This window comes from Sphaerodactylus townsendi, linkage group LG10 (assembly GCF_021028975.2).
Source record: "Sphaerodactylus townsendi isolate TG3544 linkage group LG10, MPM_Stown_v2.3, whole genome shotgun sequence".
In the NCBI taxonomy this organism is placed as follows: Eukaryota; Metazoa; Chordata; class Lepidosauria; order Squamata; family Sphaerodactylidae; genus Sphaerodactylus; species Sphaerodactylus townsendi.
This window is the reverse complement of record NC_059434.1, coordinates 63,299,344-63,315,032: the sequence shown is the minus strand read 5'-3', so window position 1 is coordinate 63,315,032 and position 15,689 is coordinate 63,299,344. Positions and strand designations below refer to the sequence as shown.

General features: G+C 40.3%; 1 protein-coding gene across 15 annotated transcripts in view; it reads left to right on the top strand.

Moving 5' to 3' along the window:
* CAMK2D (calcium/calmodulin dependent protein kinase II delta) overlaps positions 1-15,689 on the top strand; it is a 147,171-nt gene that overhangs the window by 75,592 nt on the left and 55,890 nt on the right. For all 15 annotated transcript variants that reach the window (XM_048509364.1, XM_048509368.1, XM_048509362.1 and 12 more), the window contains exons 4-5: positions 7,219-7,273; positions 10,753-10,818. In XM_048509364.1, the coding sequence (XP_048365321.1) occupies positions 7,219-7,273; positions 10,753-10,818 (121 nt within the window). The remainder of the gene's footprint in view (positions 1-7,218; positions 7,274-10,752; positions 10,819-15,689) is intronic.

Sequence of the window (15,689 nt, the reverse complement as noted above, 5' to 3'; positions counted from 1 at the left end):
ACTTCATTTTCTTTCTCTTTCTCTATCAATATGGAAGTTGATTGATAGCAGGAAGCCCAGTTTCACATATACCCTGTTTCCCCAAAAATAAGACAGTGTCTTATATTAATTTTTGCTCCCAAAGATGCACTGTGTCTTATTTTCAGGGGATGTCTTATTTTTCTGCTCCACAGCTGCATGCTCTGGTCGACGGGCATGCTTCCAAACAAAAACTTTGCTACGTCTTGCTTTCGGGGTATGCTTTATATTTAGCACTTCAGCAAAACCTCTACTACGTCTTATTCTCAGGGGATGTCTTATTTTCAGGGAAACAGGGTAGCAACACTTCTGCTTTGGAGAGCGGACTCTATACCCTGCTGAGATCCCTCCCCTCCCCTCCCCAAACCCCAGCCTCCCCTGGCTCCATTCACAAATTTCCCAACCTGGAGTTTGCGACCCTAGTGAAAAATCCTGCTCTGCTTGGAAAATCACTGGGTAACTCTTTTTTTGCCATTTATTGCCTTTTATTTCTTGTACAAAACAGCCATTAGGTAGGTGCAACAGCGTTTGCCTGGGTCCTCTGCACACAGACTGTGACAGTGTGGGTCTTGGCCAGATGGTCAGTGAGCTGCTGATAGGAAGATTTGGTGAATACAGTGGAACCTCAGTTTTCGTCACCTTTGGATTTAGTTGGATTTAGTTTTTGCCGATTCTTTCGGCGAAAATTTTACCTTGGTTTTTGTCGTCTGCTTCACTTTTTATTGATTTTCGCTAGCGCGTGTGTGCTAAAATTGCGTCGAAAACCGGCGTCTCCCTTCTGCTCCATTACCTGTCAATGGGAGCCTCAGTTTTCGTCAGTTTCGGTTTTCGCCTTTTTCGCCGAGGTTCCCCGGACGAATTGACGACGAAAACCAAGGTTCCACTGTACTGTCTCTTTCCAAAGGTCAGATAACTGTAGGTAGCAAAGTTACCCAGGGTGACGGTGTAGCCCTGGCAGAAGTATAGCAGTCATTGATCCCAGCCACCATCATCAGTTTCTCAGGAACTGAGACATAATTCTAGTGCTGTGTGGCGCAGGGATGTGGTGCACCAGGACAGACTCACAGTCACCTTGCGTGGTATGGTGTGGGTTTGCCATCACCTTGCATGGGTGGTGTGCGTTTGCCAGTCATTTCACCCCAATACCCGTGCATCACCAGCATGATGAACAGCTTACCCAAGGCAATATCTCTGCAAATTGTGGTGCCTTTGGATATTTTATACAATGGCTTTTATATGTTTCTCTCATATTTATTTTGTGATATTTTGTATTTTCTAGGGCCATATACTGCACAATTAATTTTTGTGTGGAATTGTACTGGCAGCTTCCTTAGGGTATTTGACTCCAAGACCAATGTGGCCATTGTAGTCACTGATGGCAACAAAAGCCTTGAACTGCCTGCCCCAAATTTGCTTGCACTGCCTGCCCCAAATTTGCTTCTGGACAGGCATGGAATTCAGAACTTTGTCCTTCAGCAAAAGGCCCAGGAAATAGTAAATGATCTCTGATTCCTTGATTGGAAGGAAAAAGAGATAGATCTCTTTCAGAGACTTGATTTTCATTCCTTGACCAGGTGGCTGAGCTTGGTGAGTCGAACCCATTCTTTATCTTCAGCTTTCCCACCATGGACTTCACAACCTTATCCATGTTTTCTTCTGCACCTCCCCCCACAGTCTAGAGAGGCTGTCAAAGCCGGTCTGGAAGCCCCCCTCTGGCAGCTCCTCTTCCACCACCAACTCCTCCTCTCCATTCTGCTGCATTGACATCATCCATAACTTTGTGTTTGATCAACTAGAGGAGTAATTTTTGCCAAGCCACAGTCACTCAGCCTAATCTGAATAATTTTTGAAAGTTTCTGTTTAAAGATCTTTGAAACAAATGTGTTCAACTTCTGTTGTTGTCTCAGTCTGATTTTTAACATATTTGTCAATTATTAGCCCTCCAGTGTCTGCTTGGGATCATTTCCTAGATCAGTTTCAAAAGCATCTCATAAACTTCCTCGCATTCAGGATGCTGTAGATTTTTTCAAAAATCTAAAATCCTGATTTTGAGGCCTAGGCTTTCTTTTTGTTCATGAAAAAAAAATCTTGCTAAAATCCACAGGACTTCCTCTTGAGTCAGTGCCTTTAGAATGTCAGCCCTGCCACCTGATGAGAAGGTAATTGTGTATGAGAGTATGCCTTACATACAAACTTAAAATGTATTGAAAGTAAAACCCAAAAGCGCCGAAGCTATAACTTGAAAGTGGATTGACAAATGGGCAGTTATTATGAAGCAGTCGCATTTTTCAGGATTTGCAAGAACTTAGCTTTTTGGCTGATACCGAAGGAAGCCAATTATCTCCCACTGATAATATACTCTAGAGTGTAATTATTCTTCATGCAGGTATATATACTTGGAAGAAATTATTTTTAGTGGGCTGAGCTGTTGCCCAGAATACTTAGTTTGCTGATCTGAAAATGTGAACTGTCTGAAGATAAAAAAGGAAGTTTCTGCGTGAAAATATTTTGTGTATATGTAGATAGCCACAGCACAGCACAGCTACATCCCTTTCTGGATTGCACTCTGAGTGCAACTCTTGAAGATCAAAGCATTTAACACAGTCAGATGTAATCAGTTGAGGCACTAGAAATGTGTTACTATATGGAATCAATTGATATCTATTTATTTAAGTAATTTCTTAGCCACCTCTGGAAAACTGCTTGAGTTGGTTTGCAACTACACAAAATAAAATCACAGTAATAAGAAAGCACAAAAATAAAAATGTAGCTATGTTTAATTTAAGTCTAATGTTACATTGAGTGTAGATTGTGCTGTCAGTTATTTTAGAATTCCCTTTTTTAAGTTTAGAAAGGTCTTAGAAAGGCATAACAAGTGAAAAAAAGCCCATGTAATTTCCAGTCAGTATTTACCTCTTGGATTTTTATCCCCATCCTAATATTCAATAACAATGATTGTATTTGCTTTTACTGTTTTTAATTCTGCCTATAAGGAGAGCCAGCATGGTGTAGTAGTTAGAGTGTCAGATTAGGATCTGAGAAACCTGTGTTTGAAGCCCCAGTTCACCATGGAAAATTGCTGGGTGAGCTTGGGCCAGTCAAACACTCTCAACAAAAATCTGGCAAGTATTTGGATGGGAAACATCCCTGGAATACCAAGGGCTTAATGAGGAGGCAGGCAATGGCAAGCCACCTCTGAATGGCTCTTGTCTCGAAAACCCTATGGGCCCTTCATAAGTTAGCTGTGACGTGATGACAAAAAAAATGTGGGAAAAGAGGAGGTTTTGTTACAAGGAGATTATTTTCCTTGTGTGGTCATGGCCCATATTTCTGCCCATACCGAGGCTGCCCATTCTCTTCTTTGAACGAAAGCAGATCAGTTTTGTCTTTGTATTTCCAGTCAATGCACATGAGACCTGTGCTGTTTATATGCACAGTGAATTGGGGAATTGCATTATATTGTTTAGTGTTCTTGCTCTCCCAGGTACTACACTGGAAATTGTTCCATCCTTATTTTTTTAAACCCAATGTTCATTCGTGACCTTCCAATATTCTCTTACAATCCTGTAGTCTTTCAAAATTGTTATTACCTTTCCTCTGGAAAAAAACCTGCATATTGCCAGACTATCTTAAACACATCACATTCCAAGTTATGTTGTTATTGTTTGCTGTGTGCAAATTCACATGGACATCAGTGTATCTATTTATGAGCATTGTCGAGCAGAAAAACAGCTTTTGTTTGTTTTGTTTGTTTATGTGATGGATTGGACTGGTATTGGTTGCATCTATGGATTACCATTGTTCCCTGAAGCTTAGGATAGGGCAAGGCTTTCCCACCCTCCATTGTACCCTCACAAAGTAACTATCCTAACAGTGCCATCCTAAGAAGAATTATCCCTTCAAAGTTTATTGAAGATTTTGAAGTGTAAACTCTGGCCCCTTCCGCACATGCAGAATAATTCACTTTCAATCCACTTTCACAACTGTTTGCAAGTGGATTTTGCTACTTCACAGAGCTGCAAAGTGCATTGAAAGTGGATTGAAAATGCATTTTTCTCCATGTGTGGAAAGGGCCACTGTTTAGCATGGTTTTCATCTGACGTTCATTTTCAACACAAATAAGTTACTCTAGCATTGGTGATTCTGACTGATCATAAAAGCCCACTGGATGGTAAAAACCAAAGTGCAGATATTCAGTGAGTCATTTCCAATGATAGAAACTTAAAAAGTTCAATTCATTGTAATGATTTAAAGTTGATTTCACCATTTCATAATAGTAACTAATTTTGTTGTGACTAATATAGGAACCAAACCCATCTATGTATCTTTTAAAAACTGATCTTTTAAAAATACATGATTATTGTGCTTAATTTTCTTACAATGAACAGTTGTGCTAATTTTTCTTACATCAACAAGCAATACATAGCAATAACATAGAAAAAACTATTTCATCCATCACTTATCATACATCCAATTCAGTTTAAAAGGTAGAAATAAAGACAAAGAATCAAACCCATATTCTTAAAATCTGTTACATAGACTGCTACTGTGAGACTGGCTGAAATGCCTTATAATTGTATTTGATACCAAGAAATATGAATTTTGTATGAACCAAAGATTTCTAAGAATCAAAATGGGGTTTCTGTATAGAGACCAGCAGGTCAAACTGCATGTTAGAAGCTTATCAGTGATTATGCAGGCAAGCAAAGATAAATATCTTAAAGATCTTGTCAATAAGGGCCAACGTGACAGAAGACATATACTTTATAACTTTGTTTTCAGCACTAGCTATATGGGATGCCTAAGGGAAATAAAGAGATCAGAGGTCAGAATAGAAATGAATGTGATTAGTTAAATGGAAAAAGTGTTTTTATATGTATGTTAAATGAACACATAAATGATAATGAGAGATTCATATGTACTTGCATTTTACTATAATTATATTGTAGTAGAATCAATGTTTGTGTAATTGTTAAAATCATGTTTTAATCTTTTAAAGTGAAATCATTCTCAATATGGGAAAAAGGGAACTTTGTGATCTTACAGAATGTATGTAAAATCTTTATACCCTGGAGAAGTATTTCTTTCAAACAGGTTTCGTGCCTCATGGACAATGTTTATGACATGCTGTCATTATATGTGTGTTTATTACCTTTCTATCCAGTTAAATAACCACAATATATCTGTATGAATAATCTTTATGAACGGTTTATGAAGTATCTGTTGAAATTACACTCAAACTAACTGCTTATACCACATTGCCTTGTATCCCTATATATACAGTCCTTGTTTTTTAGGCTTGGCTGGCCTTATATCTTGAAGTATTTCTTTCTTCAGGAACAAACTTAGGAATGTAGAGAACTAGTAATCTGATCGAAAACAAGAAAAGACAGACTTCCGTTTATGGTTCTTTCTGCATATAGGCAGAGGGACGTGAACAAACAGCATGCAGCGTTTGTGTAACAGAAGGAACCAGACACGTAGCAGAAAGAAGCAAAGTATCCAATGGGATTTTAAGGTTCATGCTGATAGCATGTGAAAGGGGTATGGATTATGTATGTGGGTATGGGGATGAACTATGACATATGTATTCTTTGTATCTATAAAAACTAAGTTCTTTCGTATGGTGGGTGTCTCTTTCGAGAGCACCCAGAATGTGCCTCTCCCTTGGGAGGGGTCACCTTCTGTCAGAGATCTATATTCTGTTCAGTAAAACTTTCTGTTTGTTTCTGATGTCTGATGCTTTTTTGGAGTTTGTTTCTAACCTATCTTTTCTCAAGACAGCTGCGCAGGCCGGACATGGGTTCTGGCCTCACACTACTAACAATACATTCAGATTTTTTATGCCTGCTGATGTTTAAGTTGTTTTTCTGCCAATCTGATATACATAAATCAACCCTTCAGATACATCTTACAATATTTTCTTATATCTTTTCCTTTCATTTATTTCTATTCTAGTGGTCAATGTTTCTACAAAGAGCCATGGTTCTGTAAAGGTCTCCTGGGCCTTGGCTTTCCATTCACATATCCTGTTATTTGCTGTGATCTTATCCATCGATACCACATGCCATACCTTACAAGCCCATTCATCCATGCCTGATAGTCTTGGCTGTTTCCAAGCTTGTGCTTGACCATATTTGACCCAGTCCTACTGTGTGCTTTATGACTTGCTTAGATGGCAGGTGCCTGCATGGGTCAGTGTCATAGTAGAGGGCTTCTGTTGTAAGGATGCTAGACCTACATTGCCAGAGTATGAAGAGAGTATGATAATTACCTTCCTGGCTCACTGGTTTTGTTGCCATTACTGCAAGCTCATCAAGCAGGTCCCACTTCTTCCCAAAGCGTCCCCTTTTTATTGAAAGCATTGCCATTTGAATAGAAGTGGGCTTTGCAAATGAAAAAGTTTGCATTTCTGTTTGATAGGAGTTGTTAATTTTGTTACTGCCAACTTCAGACCAATTGCTTGGGTACCTGAAATAAAGCCTGGACTGAAAGTGGAAGCTAGGCCTTGAACAACGGGGAAAAGGACAGTGCTACAAATTTATCTTTCTACACAGTATCTCTTCTACTGTGTGCTGATGGTGGTTTCCTATTATCCAACAGTCGTTGAGATCTGTATCTATTTCTTTATCAAAAGTGCTTTTGATTTATTCACAGTGAAGTTTGCAGAAGATAGAATGCCCTTGTTTCTCCATCTTCTGAGTATTTAGATTGTTAAGGGTATTGGTTAAAATAACATTTTCTATTTGCTTCCTAGCATTTGTTGACACCTGAAACATTGCGTGTGCTGATACCCATTTAATGGGTTCCTGGGGGAAAAACACACACTTTTCACCTCTTTTATCTACCTTATTACTCTGCGCTACTGAGGTGCAACTGCAGTCTTTCCTACAAAGATTTATGTGCTCACAGACTATTTGAATAAATTAGGTGCGTCACCAGATATGGCTGGAACAATGCAAGCTGCTGTAATGTGTTGGTGGCAATGTTGCCAGGCGTAGGTGTGATATCACATAGGGAATGGATATTCTTTGCCTAGCAAGAGAGAACCTTGTATCTTATCATGTTCAGTGAAGGAGTGTGGGGAAGCAAACAAGACTTGAAGGAGATGGTGGAAATAATATGATGGGAAATGTGCATGGAACAAATGAGGAATAGGGAGAAAATTAAACATCCAATTCTCATTTTATTCTTTCGTAGTGCGACTTCATGACAGCATATCAGAAGAAGGTTTCCATTACTTAGTCTTTGATTTGTAAGTATACATACTAAATACATTTTGAACAATCATATCACACGAGTTCATTTTAAGGGATAAAATGCAAAAGAGAAGAGAGAAGCCGTAAAGCGTATACCTGTTTTGTGCAATCCAATATTGGACTTCGGTATTAGACTTAACATTAGAGTTAGTATTAGACTTAGTATTAGACTTCATGGTATTATTAATCCACAGTGACATGTATTCCATCAAGACATTCAGAAAAGTTTATTTCTACTGATTCCTTCCTCTTGCTGTAATCCACCCCACCCCTGAGTTTTGGCCTATGTCAATGACTTCTAAGGAACAGTATAGGATAGGTCTGTAGTGAGGAGAAAATATATGTAAACCAACAGTCCTCACAAGAAAATTTAAGTGTCCCCAAATCTTCAGAATGTGGTTGGATAAAGGCTAACATAGCACTGAATGAGTAGATTCTATTCATTTACATATTGAGATCTCTTCTGACTGTTCAGAACTTTCCTGTTTGTGTGGTTTTGGCCAAGACACAATGGGTTGGATTCAGTTACTCCATTCTGGTAAGTGTTCTTGGCAAGAAACAGCCACTGAAGTGTTCTGCACTTCATGAACACTTCTGCTGCTCTAAAAGTGTGTTCCCTTTTAAGTTATCACAAGAGTATTGTTTGCTTTTTCTCCAGTCAAGAAAGATTGATTGGAAAGGAGTCATTCAATCCAATTAATCAGCTGTATTCAAACATTGTGAACTTTGTTTTTGATGAGAATAAGCCAGCAAGGCCATGGGTTCAAGCACACCTTCCTCTCCTTGTACATTGTGTTGATATGTGAGACTTCGTAGTTTGAAACAAATCACAGATGGTTGTGACATTCAAACTGATCGTTTTAACAAACTGTTATTTCTTGCCTACCCTCTGGGATTTTAAACTATGGTTTAATCCTGGTTTAGCATCCCAGTTTGAAACTAAGAAAAAATATTAATGTGTCTCAATTTGAATGCCATCTTTCAATTTCATTAGTCATTAGTCTCCGCTCTTCAAGTGAGAGAAAGCAGGTGGGACAGAGCCTGAGATTTCCTGGTTTACTTTCATCAAGCAAACAAACCAGAGTTCCTTCTTGACGCCTGAGCACAGCCATACTACTTCAGTGGGGTGAAGTTATCCAAACTGGCTAGGTCAAACCACCATCACCGCCCACTGCTACAGCCAGGGCTATGCAGATTTGTTGCAGGCTCTTCCAGTTTGGATATGGCCCTTCCAGTTTGGACATGCCTGCTGCTACAGTCGGACACTTATTAGCTTCCTCCACTAAAAATTCTCAAAAAGCAATTATGGATAGTGAACAAATTCTGAAAGCATCCAGTGTGCCCAAACGAAGCAAAAAGAAGAAAGACAACTCCCCCTCCCCGTCACTGAGCTCTTCAGCTTCAGGTATAGGACCAACAAAGGACCAGTAAGACCTGGCCAGAGCAGGGTCCTCCGGAGCTCAGGAGGTGCCTGTTGCCCCATTGACTCCCCCCCCCCAATAGAGCTCCAGGTAGAAGAGCACAGAAATATTTCATGTAGTTGGTCTTTATTTATGAAGAATTGCTATCCCAGCATCTTATTCTCTAAAACACGATATATATAGAGAAAAAGTTTACTGGCAAATTTAAAAACATACAGTTCCAGAAAGTCTCAAGGCCGCCAGTTTCCCCAGTTATAACCCACAACAAAAACTATTTTTATAACAACAGTGGCTTTTTGCTGGTGGAGCTCTGTTCTGTTTGCTTAAAACAGTATTGAGTAAAATGTTAAGGTCATGGATGTGGGTTTCTAATTGTCTCAAAAGTGCTTCATTTTAAATCTTCCAGGACACACTTTCAAAATATTATTTTTGAAAAATGGCACCACACTTCAGAAAACCAATTTTAGAGTTATCAGGTTTAGTAAACAGATTGATTCAGTACTAAAGAATTGTATTGCTTTCTTTGTGAGTGCATAGTTACTCATTTCGGTTAAGAAAACTACTTTCATAACAAAATATTGAAGTATTGAAAAGAAGAAATTATACCTTCACCGTGTGTCTAAAGGCTCATAAATAACTTTTAAACCAAAACCATCATAAAATTTCTGTTGACTCTGGAAAATTGTAAGAGTAGCTGTAACAGAACTTTTTTCTCATAGTACCTTCACGGCATTCAGTTCCTTCTTCAAATGGGTGGTAAAATTGTGTATGGCCAGCCCCCATGTTACTCACTACCTGGATGATTTCCTTTTGGTGTGCCCAACAGGGTCTGGTGCCTGCCATACCAGGTTGGCTGCCTTCCAGGCCTTTTCCAAAGACCTGGGGGGTGCCACTGGCAGGGGAAAAGACTGTGGGCCCCACTGCTCAATTGGTTTATTTGGGTGTTGAGTGGTGGGGCCCACCATCTTTTCCCTCCAGTAGCACCCCCAGTTCCCTGGCCCTTTAGCAAGTATTTTGCAGCTGCTCTGTTGGGATAAGCCTGCATCACGGGTGCCAGGAAGCCGAGCCAGATGGGGGTGACAGCTAGCTTCTCCAAACCTGGCCCTGCTAGAGAACTAAGAGGAGGTGGAGGAGGAGGAGGTGCTCAATCCCATCCCTCCTACCCCCCCCCCCGCCTGCCTGCTGTGAGGAAACCATGGAATGGCAAGTTGGTGGGGGCCATGTGATCGCCATCTCTCTGCGATCCCCTTGCAACCTGGGAGTTTAGGCCATTTGGTGCTCCTGCCTGGGTATGTGGCTGAATTATCCTGCACCCCCAAGGTTCCTTATTGGGGCCCCAAACAATGGGGAGGCAGGCACACAGGCACAGCCTCCCCCCCCCCAAAAAAAAAGATCTGACCTGAAGCCCAACCCACCAACCTGACAGAAAATAAACAGAATTTTATTGACGAACCGAACACAACCAACAAAAATCAAGGTTGGGCAAGGCACTGTTCCAGCAATGAATGAGGGTGAAGCCATGCATGGGCCCGTCTTTTAACAGTCCTGCAGACTCCCCATAATGTAGTGATCAAATGACGAGGGACAAGATGTGGGAGAAACAAAAATGCAGTTTTCATCCCATCTTCCCTTCAGTTTTTAGGACTGTCAGTGGTCTTCATAAGCCCATTGTTTTCTTACAAGATGTTGTGAAAATTATTGATATTTAATTGTATCTTAATCTCACCTCTGTGCACAAGGGAAGCAGGGGACAGACATGAATTCAAGGGCTTCTTGGCCCAATATTGTCTGAATATATTCTATGTTACAAATACATGCCAAAAATCACATTTTACAGGTCAAATTATCTTGCATGTACAACAAATGTTAATGTTACATCTGGCATCAGGAAGATCTACACTGCAAAGGACTGTGGATTCCGACTACATGGACCTATACTTGCCGCTGCGAAATATGGGAAGCAGCTCAACCTGTGATTTAATCGTTATAAAATATTGAAGCATATGTCAATCATTTGTTTTCTCCTGACTTGAAGTACTCTCTGTCATCAACAGAGTCACTGGAGGTGAACTGTTTGAGGACATTGTTGCAAGGGAGTATTACAGTGAAGCAGATGCAAGGTAGGTGCCAGACTTCAAAGCTTTTAATTGGCATGCATTTTATACCAAAAAAATCTTCCTTTGTTAAGTTGTTGTTATGTAGTAAAGTAGTATTTGGCACCTGAATTTGGCACAAAGCAGCAACTTACCTGTTAATTTTTATCCAAAGAGTTCAGGATGGTGTGTGAGCAAGAGCCAGCATGGTATAGTAGATAGTGTTGGACTAGGTTCCTGGGAGATCCAAATTCAAGTCCCTGCTTCTACCATGGAAGTTCACTGAGTGACCTTGAGCCTATTACAAACCTACATCACAGGGTTGTTTTGATGAAATGGAAAAGGGGATAATGGTGTTCTAAGCTTTTTTGAGTCCCAACTAGAGAGAATAGTGGAATATAACAAATAAATGGAAATATACTCTGGGAGCAGTCCTAAGCAGGTTTAAGAGGTAAGTCCCATTTTATTTAGTGAGGCATATTTCCAGGAAGGCAGTTTTAGGATTCAAACCTTTGATGGGTACAAAGTGGTGAATCACTGAACTTAAAAAGTTCCAGGAAGGCAGTAAGTAGGACTATTGGTTTTAGCTTCATTTGCCCAGGTGTGCAGGGGAATAAGAATTGCTGCTCCCTCTTGCTCACCCCATTATTTCTGATGGGCTGGACAGCAGGTAGGCAAATAAGGGAAAGAAGTCACATTCTCCCGGCCACTGATTCTTATTCCCCTGCACACCTGGGCAATTGAAGCTAAAAACCAGTAGTCCTACTGCCTTCCTGTCCCCCATTTCCCATCCGTTGTCCCTGACAACTATGGAAGGAAGAAAAAAGCTACAATCCCACTTCCTTGTTTCAGTCACTGCCTCTGCCTTTTGTCCATCCAGCTTGTTTACCCTCTTTCCCTTACATACAAGCCCATACAGGTGCTTCCCTTTTGTCATCAGCCCATTACATCTGCTTGCAACAGCAACATAAGAACTGTTTCTTCTATGATATCTGCATCTAAGCAGTCAAATGTCTGCAGTTTGAGTTTATCTGTCCCTCACTTTTACCAATTTTTAGATTTTTTTCCACAAATCTGGGTATTTGCCAAGTTTGTAGAGAAATCTCTCTACATGGTCCTCTCTACATGGCCCTGATCCACAGATTTAAATGTCTACAGATGGGGGATGTTGAGAATTAGATACATTGATGGCCAAAGGAACTAGTAGGACTTTTGGGGAGACTCATTCCCACCCCCCACCCCCACTCTTTGCTGTTTCCCCTTCCTTAAAACTCCCCAAAGTCTGTCCCCTTCTTCTGCTTCCTTTTCGCCTTCCTACCCAACAGGCAACCTACCTTCAACTTCCTACCCTGATTTCATCTTTCCTTCCTTGCCTTCCCTAATAGCTTCTATCCAGGAAAACTACATTTCACTAGCATGGTACCTGATGCTAGGCTGGACTTAATTGCAAAGTGAGGAACCAGCAAGGATGTAAGGGAGGGGCACCTCATTCACCCATGTACCCACAATGCCTCGCTATTTCTCCCCCTCATCTTCAGCTATATTCATTATTTATTTCTGTTATTTATGCCCCACATTTCTCCACAATGGGACCTCACAACAGTGTACATCTTCTCCTGTACACCATTTTATCCTGAGACTATGTGACATGGCGAAACGGGAATTTGAACTTGGGTCTCCCAGATCTTATTCAGAAACTCTAGCTGCTACAGTACACCGGATTGTGTGGGGTGGCTGTTTTTGAACACTAGCGAGCAGGCAGTCCAGGATGGGTTCTAAAATTTGCATGGTCGCAGGTTACTTGTCAGCTGGCGCCAGGCCTGGCCCTGATAAGTCTTCCCTCAAGGTCAGAAACAGCCTTGGGAAGGACCCTGCTCCATAACCCTGACAATGGTCACTGTGAGGATTAATTTCTTAAAGCTACAGGTGCTGCTTCTGTCATTTTTAAGTGTTTTAAACCCCCACCCAAACACACACACCAATGTTTTGTTTTTGTTCAGATTTTTCTGCAAACCTGAGCTTTTCTCACATTTGCAGAAAGACCTCTCTTGTCTATCCATGGCCCCAGTTTCTGGATCTAAGTATCTACAGGTGGGGCCACATTAAGTTCTACTATATTGATATTCCGCTCCACAGGAAATCATGCTTATGGATTTGCGAGACAATATTTTGTGGTTCAGAAAAGTACACAGGCATGGAGGATCCATACTTCTGTTTCAGGCATCTTTTCTCATCTGATGCATGTGTTATGAGGAAAAAAATACAATGCTTGTTGCTGGTGGATGTGGTTTTCACACAGACACACAGCTCGCCAATTCCTTGAAATTTAATTGAATGACATTTGACACGTAATGTGAAGTGTGACAGTAATTTTAGATGGAGGTCACAGCATTAACACACCATTTGCCATACAGATTGACCGGGCAATGTGGGGAGGCTCCATGCATTCCTCTTGAACTCTTTTTGCCATCTTGTAGTGGACTTCTTAATGGCTTAACATCTGAACCCAATTTTAATACTCAAGGACTTTGCCTATCAGAAGCATATAGGCAACCAAGCCACAGAGGAGACCAGTACGGATGGATCTCTGCTCTCTAAAGTTCCTTACCTTGTTACTAGATGCCCCCCCCCAATCGCCTCCCCACAAACAAAACTTTTTTTTCACATGGAGGCTGAAGAAATTGATTTCTGAATTTTGGTCCAGGGCCCTTTCCAGGAGATTAAAACCGCTCTCCTGTTTTTCCCCCCTACTCATTTCTACCTAGAACTAATGGTCAGAGACACTTCTTTTTGGGAAGCATTTTTTGAGATTACATCGTTAACACTTGAAAGATTGTGCAGTGTATAAATGCTGTTCCAGTTCTAAAGAGTGTTCACAATTATTCTTGCTGGTATTGAAAACGGCAGCCACAAACAAAGATGCTTCAGAATAGTGTCTCCCCCCTCCCCACCCCATTTTACAAAACAATTGTAAAAGCTTTTTGTGGGTTGCCGCGGTTGGGGGAAGAGAGAAATGAGCAAGGACTCAAATACTGCCTCTGTGTGGAAAACTTTCTCTACTTTTTTACCTCTGAAAAACCTTCTCCACTAATTTGAATTACTGTCATAAAGTACTTTACAGATGGCAAACAGATCATGGGTGACCTCCTTGGCTGTAGATGTGCTAAAAACATCAGAATGCTTTCAGCCTCAGGGGTCTCCACCATAGGCTAAATTTTTCAGATGTGGGTGCATGAAATGAAGAACTATGGTCTGGGGAGAGAATTTTGGTGTTTGCCCCTGAATTCTGGCCTTTATGTGGAGAACTGCAGCAGCTCAATTTGTAGGTATAGGGATAGCAAATATATTTTATTCAGCTGGTAAAAAAGAATAAAGTATTTGGCCTTCCTTTTGTATGTGTCTCCTGAACATACAACTGTTTATTTTTATATATGTTTTTGTGTGTGTTTTCACACACACACATACAACTCTTCAATGGTTTGTACTGATTTTTTTCAATCAGTTTTGCCCTATAAGAGCCTGTTTGAGTTTCAGTACCAATGTTTTGTGTCCTTTTGTTTGTTTGTCATTTGCACTTCTCCCTGTCTGTGCAAATGGCGACTTTATATTTTTGTGATTGTTTTGAAATATGGTTGGGCTTATGTGAGTGGAATGGAGAATGTGTATAAAAACCAAGCACTGCACACATGCAGCCAGCATGATGGAGATGGCACACATACTAGCAAGGTGCACAGGGTATTGTGTGCATTGCCCAATCTACGTGTAGCATAACTTTCAAGAGGGCTGTGTTAATCATCTCCAAGAAGGCAGTTTGTATATTAACAAGACAATATATGGCAGCTTGTTGATGAATATTTTACATATTCCGCAACTTCATGTGTGCTTTGAAGGTGCAGTATGAAACCTATGAACCTACCTGATCTTTGAAGATTCTGTTTTGGTTGCCCCCACCATCTGAGACTAGACTGGTTGCAAAGCAAGAAAGGCCCTGCTGTGTTGTTGCACCAGTATTACAAAATTTGCTCCTCAGGGATTTATCTGTCCCTTTCTGAAGACTTCTTTATGTTGTTTAGCATTCAAATTCTGACTTTCATCGATCCTTTCCCCTGGTCATGTGTTGTATGTGTTTTGCTTTAATTGTCTTATGCATTTAATATTGTTTTAACTTATTGTCGAAGGCATTCACTGCCAGAATCAATGGGCTGTTGTAAACTTTCTGGGCTGTGTGGCCATAGTCTGGTAGCTTTTGCTCCAAATGTTTCGCCTGCATCAATGGCTGGCATCTTCACAGGTATGCTCAGCATAGATGCAGGCAAAACATTAGGTGCAAATGCTACCAGACCATGGCCACACAACCCTGAAAATCCACAACAGTCTCTTGTATTAAGTGTTTTATTGTTTTCCAGCTTGGGGACCCTAATTTGGTGGGAAAGTAGCTTAGAAACATTTTAAATTAATACAAAAATAAAATTTGCAAAAACTCCCTTATTTATGTGCATTCTATACAACATTTAATTATTATTCATAGTGCAGTTGGTTTTTATTCACATTCTACATGTGTACATGTATGTTCTCAAGGGATACAAGGAACTTTTCACATAACTTATTGAGGTTTCCCTTTTATCTGCGGATATATAGATATGTTCCTAATACTATAAAATCTCCTGCCCCTAAGTGAATGGGAAAGTTAACCAGAGATGAATCTGTCGAATGATGGCCTATATTCTATGTTAAATGTCATTTATTTTCAATAGATTTTGAAATAACTTTCTGTATTGAGCATTGCTGTGTTCTGGTTCAGTTTATAAGTAAAATGTATCCAAAATGTGATTTGATTTTTTTTTCCTTATGATTTAAGTTCTTTTCATTTTTTTTACATTGAATGTGATTATGTGCCT